A 16,117-nucleotide genomic window follows, 5' to 3' on the forward strand; every position below is an offset into this window, starting at 1 on the left:
CTCCGCCCCCAGGCTCCTGTGAGTGGACTCTCCGGGTGTGTCCGGGCTGGAACTCTATGGTCGCCCGCCCTCCGCACTTCCTCTCTAGCCGCGATCTCACTCTATGCTCCTCGGTCCGGCGGCCAGCCGGGAGGGGTGCGCAGAGGGAGGCGGGGCGGGAAGGCTAGAGGTGTCTGATTCTCCAGTGCGGCGGGAGACCCGAGCCGGCGGTGTGACAGCTCGTCGGCCGCCATGTCAGCGAGCCGGGCTGGAAACAGACTCGGCGCCCGGCTGTAGCCCTTGCGATGCCTCGGATGCCCAGGTGAGACTAGCAGCCAGGCTGCAGGGGACCTGCCGGCTGACGACCGCCGCCGAGCTGGGGAGAGTCGTTGGCTCCTCCCCGGGCGCTGTCCTCCCGGGAGTTGCAGCGGGTCCCCTCGCATCCGCCCCCTCTCGGCTCTCCTGTTTTCCCCGCTTTTCTGCGGGTACGCGGTTGTCGCGCGTCGCGCCAATTTCTCCGCGCGCGCTCCCCTCCCCGGAGACCCTGCGGCTTCTACTCCGCGTCGGTGTCTCTGTTCGGTGGCCCGTCGTCTGTGCTGGCTTCCTTAAGGATGGCTTTTATTTGCTCTCATACCTTCTTTCCCCTCCACAGCTACCTCTTTGGTTGTCAGAAACCGCCTAGTGCTTCCCTTCTTTCCTCCCTCTGGGCCAAGATTTACCTTTTCTTTTTTAGTATGCATGTTTGCAAGACTGAAATTTAAGGCTGAAAAAAATTAATATCTGAAAGCTTAAAATTCCTTCCTATGTTTAAAAGGATTAAGGTCTTAGGAAGCTTCTTTATTCTCTGTGTAAACTTAGTTAAGCACATTGTACTGTAGAATGCAATTTAAAAGGCCGATTGCAGAGACTAAAAATAGGTTGCCCTAATGGGAATTTTGGCAGTCTTTGGGGCAGTATTGGAAGATCCTTTTCTTTGAGAGTGATTTCGGTGTTTGGGGATCGTACTCAAAGCTTTGCCCACTATCCTTCCATCAAGGCAGGAAGCCGCGGCCAATCAACTTCTTAGTTTAAAATACGTACAATCCTTTCTGCTTACTCTGCTGGCAGCATAATTGAGCTTGGCATTTAAATGCACAAGGAAAGAGTTTCTGAGGAATGTGTCACCTGCCAAGTAGCCTGAAGCTTATCCTTAGCTGATGAAACTCTAGGGCATAAAGAATTGACACCTGAAGATGGCCTTTTTTGCATGGTAAGTTAGTACACTGTAGAAGCTATTAACTGTTATTCACTGATCTTAATTTTGTTAAGTTTCTGTTTTGTTTTGTTTTTTTTTTGTTTTGTTTTGTTTTTTTTTTGGTTCTTTTTTTCGGAGCTGGGGACCGAACGCAGGGCCTTGCGCTTCCTAGGTAAGCGCTCTACCACTGAGCTAAATCCCCAGCCCCTGTTTTGTTTTTTAACATCCTTTCCTTATTAAAATATTCTAGCCAGGCATGGTAGGGAAAGTCTGTAATCCTAGCATCCAGGAGGCGGAGGACCCACCAGTTCGAGGCCAGCCTGGGATGCATAGAGTTCAAGGCTAGTTTAGGATATAGTTGAACCATGTCTCATGAAAAGAAAAAAAAGAAAGGTGACTGCCCCTCCCCCAAGTGGGCATTTTGATAAACTCAAAAGTATTCTAGATTTACATCCCTCCCAGAGCTATTTAACAATTGATTATGGCAGAATGATTTTTAGAATTCTTTATTAATTAATTAATTTAATTAACTTTACATCACGATCCTTGCCGTCCCTCCCTCTTCTCCTCCCAGCCCTTCCCCCAGAATGATTTTTTTAAATATCAGAGCAATAACAAAATTCACTTACCAAGTGCATCCTTGAGTTTTTCACCTTTAAAATAAGCCTCTTAAGGCAAGGGGATATAGCTCAGTGGTAGACCACTTAGCATGTGTAAGGCCCAGAATTCCATACCTAGCACCATTTTTAAAACTTTCACAATACCTGTGGACCACAGCCCAATCAGTCCTAGGAAACTTAGGGTGGGATTTATTTCCCTTTCGAGTGGTTGATGGTAGGAAAGTTATATTTATCGTCCTCCTTCTTTGTTAGGGGTCAAACCCTGAGCTTTGCGCTTGCTGGGCAAGTGCTCTGCCTCAGAGCTACCTCCCCAGCCCCCTGTTTTTGTTTGTGTATGGGTGTGTGCCTTTGTAGTGCGATGTTGCATGACTGTCACCATCCACTGTTTTTCTGAGACATGTTTTGTTCCTGAACCTGGAGCTCACAGATCCTGCTGGGCTGGCTGGCCATCAGTCTCCAGGGATTCGCCTGCCTCTATCCCCTACACACTGGGGTTATGGATGTATATCTTTGGGGATCAGGACTCAGGTTTCCCATGTTTTTGCCACAGATGCCTTCCTACCTGAGCCCTCACCCTCCGTTAACTCGGCATCACTGGGATTGCAGTGGGGTTGCAGGCCTTTGCCATGAGTCCGGTTGCTGCCCTCTGCATGGTGTTAATGGTGTACTTGTCTGCATTTGCAGGTACTTGAGTAATAAAGAAGGCACCCCATCCCTAGAGCCCAGATGCTAAGAAATGAAATAAATGTCCATTTCACTTTTAAAGTGAATCTCATCATTAGCATCAGACCTACATTTTTAGAAAAGCTTAATTAAAGTATTTTTTTTTAATCACAATTGCTTAGCCGTTGGGGCTTCTGTATCTTGTGCAATTTTTGTGCCTTTGAAGTAATTTTTCTCTCTAATAGTGCCTGCTGGTTTCTTTATGGTTGGTTTTAAATTATTTTTCTTATTAAGTTATTATAATCAAATTGCTTGAGAAAGGAAACTACTGGTTTTTTTTTTTTTTTTTTTTTTTTTGGTAGTTCAGTTGAGAACTGAAATTGGGAAATACTAAATGACAGTTCTGGTTTGCATCAGAGGCAAAGACATCCAAAGACATGGAAGATGATTCTAAGACTTTACTAGCAGTCCCGCTTATCAGGGGGAAATGGTCCTAGTGGCTTTACTCCTCTGGGTATCATAGTTACTGCCATATTCTTCAAGATTTCCTGCTAAATCTGCAGCTCTGACGTGGTTAACACTCATAGCACATCTCGATTAGGACTGACCCTGTTACAGTTGTCCAAGAGTCACCTGTAGCCAGTGCCTCCTTCAGTGGCTTGCAGGTAGCTATAACATTATTGTTTGATGCTTAAAATGTCTTTCTACCCCAAGAGTCAGATTCTCTTGGGATACAAGAAAAAAAAATTGTTTGTTTCTTTCTCCTTTTTCTAAGTGTTTCCATTCTCAAACTAAGAATATTCTATGCAGGAAGAGGGTTCTAAGAAGTCTCTTCCTAGACCAGAGAGAGAGATGGCTCAGAGATTAAGAGGACTGACTGCTCTTCCAGAGGTCCTGAGTTCAAATCCCAGCAACCACAACCACATGGTGGCTCACAACCCTCTGTAATGGGATTGGATGCCTTCTTCTGGTGTGTCTGTAAACAGCTACAGTGTACTCACTCACATACATTAAATAAATAAATTTTTTAAAAATCATTTTTTTAAAAAAAGAAGTCTCTTCCTGTTCAGTACTTACATCAAACTTCGCTCCTTTAATGAGCACTGATGTTCAGTGCTTGTTTAGTGAGTATCATAAGATGAATAGAGGGCTCAGTCATTTCCTGGGGTGTCATCGTGACACCTGTGTGTCAACACTGTATCGGGGCTGTAAGAGTCTTTGTCTACTAAGCCTGTTGGCATTGAGTAGGGAGCACTTGGGAAGGCCCTGTGAAATGCTTGAACTTTGTTGTGAAACAGGTTGGGCACCTGTGTTGCTGGGTTGAAACTGGCTATTTGCTGAACCAGTTCACTTTTAGCTAGTGGTTTTGGAGATGTGGTCCTCTGTAGCTTGGTGTTTCCTATCAAGGACAATGTAAATTTTTAGGCAAAATATAGAATGAGAGAGGATATGCTATTTTGGCTTTGAAATCGTGGGAACCGAGTTTATGTTTGTTAAAAGGAAGTGTGGTAGCTTTATATAAAGTCGCTGGCACATCATCTAGGTACCTGCCAGGAGCTGCTTTGCAGCAGGTGTGGTAAGTCAAATGAAACCGTCACGGTTAAGCTGAAGTAACATGGAATCCAGCTGACCCATGTGGGGATCAGCCTGACCCAGCATTGGTTCTGTCTTGACTCTTGTGTTCTAATAAATTTCCCAATTAATACTTCTTATAATTTAATACAAAAACATGTCTGCTTCCTTGATCAGCAAACAGACTTTCTATCTGGTATAGAACAGCACACTGTAAGGCTGCCTGTTTACAGGAGCAAATGCGGAATTGAAGAAGGTGAAGGGACTAATTTTTGTGAAAGAGATGTTTACATTCTGGTAGTGTTTTCATTTGCATTTAAAACTAGACAGTTGTCTATCGGCAGCTTTTGGATTGATAAAAAGAATTTAATTCAGGACCCTGGAGAGAAAATTGAAGACACAGGCAGAAAGATACAAAGTACGGAATTTGCAGGAAGACCAGCAAACTGAGCGGCTAGACTGAGCTAATGCCCAGTATGGAGCAGCAGTTAGAACAGTGCAAGCTTTCGGCTAAATGATACATTGTAGCCCTGTCTGGGTGGCTCCAGAGTAACTGATACTGTGATCGTCTTGTCCATTTGTTTCATCTTAACCACTTTAATACCCATGTATCTTATATAATACACATGTATCTTACACAGTCCTGCTCTGTAGCTTAGACAATGTAATAAAACTTGTATTTTTCGAAAGCGGCACTCAAGATGTGGAGGCAGGAGGATAGTGAGTTGACCTGCTGAGCACCTTAGGTAACATAAGGTGACCCTGTTTCTAAAACCTAACCAAAAAAACTAAAAGAAGAAAAAAAATTTTAAAAACATGTTTTTTTTCTTGACGAAAACCAAGCTGGATGAAGTAGCATGGACCTGTGGTTCCAGCTAGGTCAGAGGCTGAGAAAGGGAGCTCACTTGAGCCCTGGAGCCTGTGGTCAGCCTGGACAGCACAGCTAGAAGAAAATTAAAACACACTGTTTCCTGCAAATCGGCCCTAGTAAGTTTATTTTAGTTATTTGAGGAAGAAAACTGCTAACCTGGCAATTTTTCTGTTTCTTTAAAAAGCTCCATTAATGTTTGAACCACTTCCAGAAAGAGATTTCTGACTGAGAAGGTCTGGTGTCTTGTTTGTTGGTTGGTTGTTTTGATTTTCAAAACTGGGTTGCACTGGGTAGCCCTGGCTATCCTAGAACCCACTTTGTAGACCAGGCTAGCTCGAACTCAGTGATTCACCTGCCTCTGCCTCCCAAGCTCTAAGATTAAAGGTTCATGACACCACACCCCGCTGGTCTGGTGTCTTTAAATTGTTATGCTGCTTTCCCTTCAATTTTGAGCCTTCTTGGTTTACATTAATGCATTAATACATTACATTAATACAGACTTTTCTTGTGATTATCCCCATGGGATGACCTACTTTTATTTTCTAAGCAATTGGAGTAATTTATATTGAATTTTTTTTAAAACATGGTATATTTTAAAATTCTGACATTTGATGATAGTTGGAGATTTCTAAAGTGTTTTAGGCATGATTTTGAAATTGCCATATTTGGAGATAGAAACCTTGTGTCATGTTACCACTGTGCTACTGCACCATGCTATCTTAGGACTTCCTGTTTTCTGTCATTGCTGGCCATTTGGAATGCAAAGATAGTGTGTACCTATCAAAATGCTGACGAGTCCCCACTTTCCCTGTCACACTGTCTAGTAAGAATTCTGAAACAGTAGCAAATTAGTAACCTTTATTGACACTTGGGCATTGACATTTTGACGGTTTCTATGCGCGTAAGAATTAATACCACAGTGAATAAGGCGGTGCACCTTTCATTCTAGCCTTTAAGAGAGGCAGAGACAGTGGATCTCTGTGAGCCCATGGCTATTCTTGCACTACATAGGAGATAAGACCTTGTCTCAAAAAAAGTAAATAGAAAAATAATTAATTTTATCTCAAAATATACCTTATCTTTTAAGTATATCTTTTCCCCTGGGAAACTACTGCCTAGTAGATCAGTGTTTCCTTTTTCTGTATTGGCTGTGTTTTGAGAACTCGGTGTCAGTAGGTGGAGGTGATCTAATTTGAATCAAAGCACAGTAACCTCTTAAGGTGCTTTTGTAGCCTTTTGAAGGTACTGGTTCCCTTAAAATATGTGCACTTTGTGATGCAACCGGATGCTGTTTTCCTGGGTATGGAGAGTGTTGCTTCGAGGCGCTTTAGGGCTTGCTGTTCTTTGTGTTATGTGCACGTCCAGTCGTTCCTTGTTCACAGTCTCTGTCTTTCACAGGTACAGTCTGACCACTGTAGACTTAATAGAATGACTGGGTGAACTGAAGTCATTGCTAAAGATTTCTCAAGGAGAATTTAGTCTGTAAAAAGATTTTAGAGGGTTTTTTTTTTCCACTCACAGAATATGGAAAGGATTTATTTAATCCCGGTATAATGTATGTAAGTTTTAAGGACTCAAGAAAGTAGCTCACATCATTTCTGCCCACATACTCAGCAGAGGAAATGACCAGGCTTGTGATCCCAGGACTAGAGAGGATGGAGCAAGAAGAAGGCCACAAATTGGTGGCATCCTTCCTCGGATACTTAGTGACTTTTATTGTTTTGAGTACTGAGAACTAAAAAAACAAAACAAACAAACAAAGCTTTTAAAATTACATTTGTGTGTGTGTGTGTGTGTGTGTGTGTCTGTGTGTGTGTGTGTCTGTGTCTGTCTGTCTGTCTGCCTGCCTGCCTGCCTGCCTGTCTGTGTCCCAGGGGACACATGCAACACAGGCACACAGGGAGGTCGAAGGAGAACCTGTGAGGGTTGGTTTTTGCTTCCACCATGTAGGGCAGGAACTTGAACTCAGGTTGTCAGGAAGACAGTTGAACAGTAGTTTGGATATTTGATTCTTATAAGCCCCAGCCATGCCGTGGAGAGCTTTATGCAAGCTTCACCCTCCCTGACAACCTGAAAAGGTAGGCGGAACTAGGTAGAGAGCCAAGTTCTGCTTCAGGGGCCCTTATCCGGGCTGAAGGAACAACCATGCTAGGAATGTCCGCAGATGAACTAAGGGCACGCGCACACCTGGGATGCTCCACTTAAAGCTCGGTCGGTGCTTGGAGAAGCCGTTGCGGAGGAGCTCACACTGGGCCCTTGCCTCAGGAGTGTCTGAAAGAGATTTCGAAAGAGCCTCACGCCCACTGTAGCGTGTTTCCTCTTCTGACTTGTGCCTATTCTGCCTGCCAAGGAGAAGTGAAAGGTTGGAACACTCTGGCTGTGGTGAGCCTTAAAAATCCTATTTACAGTGCTCCTCTCTTCAATTATAAAAAGCAATTTCCCAAAGAGGAAAAAAGGTAATTTTAAAATCCTAATTATTGGAAAAAAAAAACTTTTTTGTTCTCCTCTCTAAGAAACTTAGAAGCTTATTTGACAGTCAGGGTCCATGATGTCTGTATTGACAAGTGTGATGGCCAGGAAGCCGGACACCTCCAGGGGACATGAGGACATTTCTACCCCACCTATGCCAACCACACATCGTTTTGAGGGGAAAATGAAAAGGCATAATCTACCAGCAGTCCCTGCAGAAAAGCACTGGAAAGTGTTCTCCAGTAGCATTTGTATTATCGGTTTCCCTTTCTGTAGAGGCTCACGGTGTAGCCCTGGTTGGTCAAGAGCCAGCAGTGCAGACAGACGCCCGTCTGTGGATGGCATGTCTCTTGCCTCCTGAGTGCTAGATCACAGGGGGTGCTGCCATGCCTGGCTACTTTATATTTTTGATACCTTCACAAATTGTTCTCTATACCTCTCTCTAGAATCTTGAGGGTATTCTGTTTGTTTTAAACATCAGTTTTTGTCCTCTGTGTGCTTTAGAGCAAAGAGTTGAAGAGTGGTTCCTGTGGATGAGTTTTCAGAGTCCAAAGTTAGTCTTGATTTAGGATTAGGTAAAGAAGCTCGTGCTTTATACTGGAGAGTGTCTCAGTGCAGAATGAGCTGGGAATAGCCTTGCTTACAAGCATACTCTGTAATGAAGTAGGGGAGGTGCAAACTGCATTCAGGCAGGAAGATCACCTTAGAATAGCAGACGCAGAGCCATTCCTCGGAGGTGAGGCTTCCATGGGACGTGCGGTAATCGCTGTTGTGGTCCAGTTGAGGCTCTGAGCAGGCATAGGTGGGTCTGGAGGTGAAGGGTCAATGTAGAGAGGTATGTGGTTGTGGGCGCTCGCTTACTAGAAGGATCACCAATGGTGAAGCTGAGCTGAAGCCGGGTGGATACGGTGCTGATTGGCTGTCATTTTCTGTCGTAGCCGGTTGTGAGAGATCTGGAGATACTGGTAGTGGGGTGTTGCAGATTCATTTGAGAGTGCCGAAGAGAATGTTTTGATGCTCCGTAAAAACCTAAGATGGGATGACCTGAAACTAAGCTGGGCAGCAGGCAGTAACGTGTCATTATGGATTTTTGAGACATGAAGAATTATTAGTTCCACAAATATGTGCAGCCACTGTTTTTATTATGTGAGACAGAGAGGCAGTGTTTCCTGAAGATTAATCTAGTTGTGGAATGCGGGAGAGACTTGAGAAGGATATGTGAGGCACTGAGAGGCTTTAATGACGACACTGCCTCTGCTCCTTATTTGGAAGAGAAGGAGATAAGCTGACATGGGCTCCACTTAGGTTGGATGGTACAGTTCAATTGGTTTTGCCATCTGAGATTAAATTAGACTTTACCCTAGTTGAATTAAAGAAAGGAATTTTAATTAACCCTAACCCATGCAAGGGAGCATACTATAGTGTATATATGAGAAAACCTGCCACTGTGCTGAATACCGTTAAAATGTGTAGGCTCATGAGTGATTCTAGATGTGGCATTACTGCCTGTAAAGTTGACACTTGATGGTGGAGTCTAGGTAATCTGAATGTTACTAAGTATGGTGGGATTGCGGGGCCACAGGGCACTTTGTGTAAGTCTCTGCCAAGATATCTGATGAAAAAATCAAATCCTTCATATATAGACATGGGCCAATAACAAGGCTTAGCAAGTAAAGAGGCTTGCCACCAAGCATGAAGACTTGAGTTCAATCCTGGGGACCAGCATGGAAGGAGAAAACCTACTCCCAAGGTTGTTCTCTGACCACCATATGTGGTACTTGTGCATGCACACTCTCTCTCTCTCTCTCTCTCTCTCTCTCTCTCTCTCTCATGCACACACAAATGCATGTGCACAGTTTATCATCTTTCTGTGCTGTGGTTCTGTAGCATCCAGCCCTCCTTCTCTGGCTATCTGTTCCTTCATTCCTAATGCGATCCAGTGTCTTCTTTAAAGATACAGGAGACAGGCGTCCTGAAGTAGCAGAGTAGTACAGCATAGTCTCAGTTGACAGGAACAAGGCAGGAGAAAGGTAGGTATAATCTTTTTTTTAAAAAATCCATATTTATTTGCAGAACTGAGGACCGATCCTCCAGCCTTGCACATGCTAGGCGAGTGTTCTATGCCTGAACTTCTCTTTCCAGCCAACATTATTACCAAATTTACCAGTCAGATGTCATTCTACCTCCCCAGAGTAGGCTAAGTAAAGAGCTGTCAGGAACAAGGACAGTATCTGCCCTGACACCACGTTAAGACTTTAGAAGCATATGTCCACATCCGGTGCTTTTGGGTGGGGGCTGCAGGGGAACCAGGGATCTCATACACTGATGAACTATGTCTACAACCCTGGCCAGTGCTGCTGCTCATTATGGACTTGAACTCAGGACAATCCTCCTGCCTTGGCCTCCCCGGGATTACAGGCATGTGCTTACCCCCACACCTGGTTATCTACTGTCTTTGAAGCAGTGTTTCACTCTGTAGCCCAGGCTGGCTTGGAACTTCTATGTAACCCAAGTTGGCTCAAAACTGACAGCAGTCCTGAAAAAAAAAAAAAAGTGGAAGCCACAGATTTCATCCTTAGGAATACTGAGTCCCAAATCTTCTGAATTGCTGGTGGGAAATGTAGCATGTTGGTTGACTGCTCCTTAATCAGTTAAACAAAAGTATCATTCAGCTCAGTGCATTGTATCCAACCTTGTAGCTTTCCTTTGACCTAGGGAAACAAATCACCTCCCGGCGTACCCACCTGGAATGCTGACAGTTACAGGCTAGAGGCCGGAGGAGCAGAAGTCTGAGGCCATCCTTGGTTATATAGCAGATTCAAGGCCAGAGTGGGAAATATGAGACCCTGCCTTAAATCAGACGAACAAAAACCTGAAAGGGGTTCAAATGAAAACTTGTACACAAATATCTGTAACAACATTACTCATAATACTCTAAGAACTGCCAGGATGTTTATCAGTTCATGGATGAATACATAAAATGTGGTTCTGTTCTTACAGTGAAATATTGGCAATCAAAGGAAATGATATGTTTACATTTGATTGCTTTATTTGTCAGTTTGTTATGGTGTAAGAGTTGTGCTATGAGTCATCTGCACAAATAAAGCGTGACACATCGTAGACATTCCGTGGCAGCACCATGATAGGGAAAAATAGTCACAAAGACTAGGAATTGCATGATCCCATCCATCCATCCATCCATCCATCCATCCATCCATCCATCCATTTATCCATCCATCCATCCATTTATCCATCCATCCATCCATCCATCCATCCATTTATCCACCCATTTATCCATCCATCCATCCATCCATCCATTTATCCATCCATCCATCCATCCATCCATCCATCCATCCATCCATTTATCCATCCATCCATCTTTTTGTTTTTGTTATATGTAAGTATGCTGTAGCTGTCTTCAGACACCAGAAGACGGCATCAGACATCATCATAGATGGTTGAGAGCCACCATGTGGTTGCTGGGATTTGAACTCAGGACCTCTGGAAGAGCAGTCAGTGCTCTTAGCCGCTGAGCCATCTCTCCAGCCCGATCTTTTTGTTTTTGAATCAGGGTCTCTCTATATAGTCCTGGAGTTCCCTATATAAACCAGGCTGGTCTTGGCCTCTGCCTTCCGAGTGCTGTGATTAAAAATGTGTGCCAACACACCTGCTATGATTTATATAGAATATCTAGAATAGGTAAATCTACGGGGACAGGCAGGTTAGTGGAGTTTTTGGTTTGTTTTGGTTTGGTTTTGGCAGGATCTCACATTACAGCCCTAGGTTGGCCTGGAACTCACTGCAGCTCCGGCTGCCATTGAGCCTGTGCCAGGCCTTCTGCCTCACAGTGGAGGTTGGTGGTTTGAGTGGTTGAGGAAGGCTGTGGGGGACACTGGGGAATAGGGAGGGGTCACTAGCTGGACGTGAATGAAGTGAGGGGTTTAAGGGAGATGAAAATGTTCTAGAACGGATTGTTATTGTTCTACTATTTAAGGTGGCTGAGTTGTATGATTAGAATTGTATCTAAGTGACACTGTCACTGAGACATTTAAATGAAAAATTAATATAGAGAACTGTAAAAACCTAGGAAAATACAAAAAGAAATATATGAGATTTTTTTTAAAAAATCGTCTAATTTTATTTCAATGAAAGCTGAAAGAAAATAACCCAAGTTTGTTCAAATTCAAGATCCACAAAAGCACATTGTGATGCAGTATTTCAGCGCTAAAGTCCGCACATCTGTTTAAAAACATGAATCAAAACTAACAAATCATGACTGTGCTGCCACACCACAGCTTCTTTTAGGGAAGAAGAGTTGTGCCCCTCGCCATGTTCAGTTCACGGGGCCGAAAGGGAGCTGGCCGCACCCTCATCCACTCAGGTTGTGAACAGTGTTGAATTTCCTCAAACTGCCCCAAGTTGACTTAATATCAGTGATACGGTTCTCATCGCCTTCTATGTCAGTTTGTTACAACTCAATAGTTGTATTAAGAGTCATGTGCACACACAGCCATTAGTTACATCTTTTCAGTGAAATTATAAGTAAAATATTTCAGTACTTAAAGGAGCATGGCATACATTTGTAGTAGAGCTATACAAGAGAGAAGAATCTTCACTATCGAATCCTGAGATTTTACTGCTGAAGAAATCAAAGTCCACAGGGAACACATATCTTAGCTAAGTATTTCAAACCAATTATCAATCGAGTGCGAATCAGAGTACAGTTCTCGGTATTTGGAGTCCAGCATTCTTTTCTTACCTGGCTTAGTGTTTAGCCTGTAAGAGTGCTTTGAGTGCACAGGCAGGAGAATGGAGTTCAGAGCCAGCCTGGGCAACACTTGCTGCGCTCTTCTCCTGCTTTCCCAAGCCCTGCTTAGTGGCAGCCCTTACTGAAAGCCTGTCTTTTGCTACTGGTTTGTACTGGTATGCTTGTGTCTTGGAAAACAGTGTCCCAGGATTCCAAGCTACCTGTCTCGTTTCTTTTATCCTTTACCCTACTAACCTTCCACCCCCACTTTTCTCTACAGTAAAGTAAGCCTGGTGGTGCATGTAGTAGGCACTCCAGGAGTGTTGGATAAAGGACAGTGATTTTCCTTTAGCAGCAATCCGTGGAAACTTGGCCTTTAAAATTCATGGGAGCGTCAACATGGAAACATTTGGTAGCCTTGTTCCAACATGCTTTATTTTTAAGTTTCGCTGATTGAATTGGGGTTTTATGTTTTTAGGATCTATTATGTCCCCCCCACCCCCATTTTTTATTTTGATGGAACACTGCCAAGTTATGTAGCTTTTAGGAAGACTTTTAAGGTAGAGATTTTCAATCATGATAAGGAAAAGAACATGCCCAGAGGAAATCATTCAGGGGAAAATAAAAAACTTCTATGGCTAGAGATCTTCAGAATGTATTCTTTCTGTTTTCCTGGGGTGGGTGTGTGTGTGTGTGTGTGTGTGTGTGTGTGTGTGTGTGTACTACTAAGGCTAAAACCTAGGACTTTGCACATGCTAAGTTAAGGCATCTACCATTGAGCTATTTGCTCCCAGGGTTTTTCTTCCTCTTCTTAAACAGGGCCTTGCTATGTGTGTAACCCACCCATACTTTGAACTCCTGATCCTCCTGCGTGCTGGAATTGCAGGCATCCACCACCACACCCAACTCTTTAGAATTGATCTTGGTTTCCTTTCTCCTTCCTCTTGGCCTCCCTCCCTCTGTCTCCCTTCTCTTTCTCCCTCAATTTCTATTTCTTTGGAATTTTGTTTGTTTTGAGACTAGGATTTACTCTTGGAGCTCTCCAGATAGCCCAGACTGACCTTGAACTCAGGATCCTCCTCCTGCCTTTGCCTCCCACGCGCTGAGATTATAGGCTGCATTGTCATACGAAGCTTGGATCTGGTTTTGAGATAAATCTAGATTAAAAATTCTTCAGAAGTCAATAATAATGATACTATTGTCTTCCCAGTCCACAGTTTCATGCCTTATGTTCACACTGCCCAAGTATGTCTCCATTTTTACTCTGTGTCACAAGGTGTCACTCCCACTATTTAGCTATAAGATGTCAGGAGTGTCCTATTAGTAATACTTATCTTACTAATTTTACTTCATTCACTAAGCATGACCACACTTGTGTGGTACCAGTCCTACACCTTGTTTCGCAGGCTCCCAGCTCACTTTCATCACAGACCTGGAATTTCCTAGGATAATGCGCTCTTCTATGTAGGAAAAAGAGTCAGGAAAGGCCCAGGTTAAAGTCTCAAGCAAAACTGGAAGAAAAGAAACAGAATGGAAAGCTCAGGTTAAAGTTGACCCCGGCCGGGTTCCATCTTCCCGTCTACTTTAGCCTATGACATAAAGCACCTACTGTGTTTCCTTTGCATCTGAAGTGCATTCTTTCAGTGTGCATAGCACAGACATTTGTAATTACAAACTCAGAATTTTCTCACCTTGTGATGTCAGAGAGCAGAATGAGTCAGATAACTTAATTCACTTTAAAAACAACTAATGCGTATGTGCTTCTGGGAGTTTGCTGCCCTGCTCCAATCATATTTAATCTCTCAAGGACAGAAGTAACCTGTTCTCAAGTTTTCCTTGTCTCTCTGTTTCCCACCAGCTAGTATTTGTGGGTTTGTTAAGTAAGTTTAAAATACCATGTTATGTAATGTGTTTGTTTTTACATCTGTGTCCTTAGGTGAGAGGCAGTGAAAGTGAAATTTTAGTGTTATAGTTCAGTTGGACATGCAGATATTTATAACTTTTATATGCTCTGGGCTGGGCTGGGCTGTGAGGATTGCAAAAGACATTTTCTGTTGCCATAAAAGTGTCAGTTCCAGTTGGGCAGTAATAGCTGTGCATGCGTGAAATAACTTGAAGGAAACCCTACAGCAAGGAAGAAGCGAGGAATAAATATATTGTATCTTTAAAATGCCCAGCATCTTGCTATCAGTAGAAAGTCAACGATTTCACAAATGACCAATCAAATATTTTAATACTACAATACAGTATAAAACATAACTGAGACTGCCATCTAATGTTTCTGCTTGTTAAAAAAAAAAAAATCTACTGAGAAGCCTGGGAAGATGGCTCTGTGGTAAAGAACTTGCCGTACAAGTGCGTGGCAAGAACCCAGGCATGGAGTGCACACCTGTGATCCTAGAATTTCTGCAGTGAAATGGGAGGGAAACAGAAGAAATCCTGAAAGCTCATGGCTTTCATGGTGGCTACCCTGGCAGATGCAGTGAGGAACAAGAGACCCTGTCTCAAGGGAGAGGGTAATGGCTGATACCCCAGGCTGTCTTCTAGCCTCCCGTCCACACACCATGGTATACATGCATCTGTGCACTTACATAAACACTCACCCTCTCTTTCCCCGCACCCCTATATTGTAAAGTAATTGATTGGTCTCAGGGTTTCTCACTGTAAGAGAAAGTGTGTTGTTCTGCAGCCATTCCCTGATTTTGTGATGGTAGAGGACAAGAACTTTGAAGGAAGGAATGGCAGTTTACAGAGATTAACGCTCACTTCTGGGTCCAATCCCAATTCCAAGGCTTACAACATACGCCTGAGCAGATTATATATCTTTATGTCTGTTTCCCTATCCATAAGATAGGAAAGATGATAGGGTTTCAATGCAAATGGAATAAAACACGCACAAAATGCTAGCATATTCCCAACCCTCATTAAATGTTCAACAAATGTTACGTGTTTCAACGTCTATTTTTGAGAACAGAATGGGGGTATTCAACCAGTGGGCTTGAATTTTAACCGGCCTGTGGGAACTAGGAACGACCCCTTGTATCTGAACAACGAACCCAAAGAGAGCATTGGAACGGAATATGTCACATAGTACAAGTCTCTTGAATGTGGCTGCTCTTGAAAGTGGTGGGATGAGTTGCAGTGTAGGGTCGTGGCCAGTAGAAGGGACAGCGAACTTTTCTTGCTGTGCACTCACTTGAAGAGGTCCTATAGCATTTATAAACATGGCTCCTTGCTAAGCTACCAAAGTAGCCCCAGCTAGTAAGTAAGGTGGGATGCCTCATAAGAGCAAGCACTGTGAGGAGTGATCCTTGATAGGATAGCCACAGACACAGCCACAAGCAAGAGGCGCAGAGCGTTCACTCAGCAAGAGCTGGCAGAAGCAACTTAGAAGTGAGCATATGGTGTGGGGGCGGGGCAGGCAGCATATTCAGGGCAGCGGGGAGATGGCTCAGTGATTAAGAGAGCCCTTCATGCCCTTCTAGAGGACTCGGGTTCAATTCCCAACTCCCACATGGCAGTTCACAACTGTCTGCAACTCCGGTTCCAGGGCATTCAATGTCCTCTTATGGCTTCCTTTGGTTCGAGGACTACACATGATGTACAGAAACACACGAAAGCAAACTATCTATACATATAACTTAAAAAAAGATGTTAGCACAAACTTTAGAGTTTTAGAGAAATTACAAAAGACATGATAAACAATGGGGATGTTAGGGTAAGAGAATATCACCCACATCTAACAGGAGACGAGAAGGAGAACAGTGAGAGTCAGGGGCAGTCCCAGGCATATGTTTGATTTAGGATTGATAAAACGTAAGCACTAAGACCTGAAAGCACATGGAGCCCTAAGCTGAGTAGACACAACTAAATTTCTACTTGGAGTGCACAGCAAGAAGTGCCTTTGGTCAGGCAGTGGGCCTTTCGGGGAAAAGCAGGATTCATGAGTTAGCCTGACAGCC

At 43.6% G+C, this 16,117-nt stretch overlaps 1 protein-coding gene across 3 annotated transcripts in view; it reads left to right on the plus strand.

Moving 5' to 3' along the window:
* Positions 1–4: 4 nt before the first annotated feature.
* Positions 5–16,117, plus strand: part of Cnst (consortin, connexin sorting protein) — a 76,804-nt gene continuing 60,691 nt past the window's right edge. Inside the window, exon 1 of one of the 3 annotated variants that reach the window (XM_573525.8) lies at positions 5–301. In XM_573525.8, the coding sequence (XP_573525.5) occupies positions 104–301 (198 nt within the window). In that variant the 5' untranslated portion in view covers positions 5–103. Of the gene's footprint in view, positions 302–415; positions 1,229–16,117 lie in introns of those variants that run through there. The other 2 variants (XM_039091465.2, XM_006250411.5) reach the window with 2 other exon arrangements.

The sequence above is a fragment of the Rattus norvegicus genome, chromosome 13 (genome assembly GCF_036323735.1).
Source record: "Rattus norvegicus strain BN/NHsdMcwi chromosome 13, GRCr8, whole genome shotgun sequence".
NCBI lineage: Eukaryota > Metazoa > Chordata > Mammalia > Rodentia > Muridae > Rattus > Rattus norvegicus.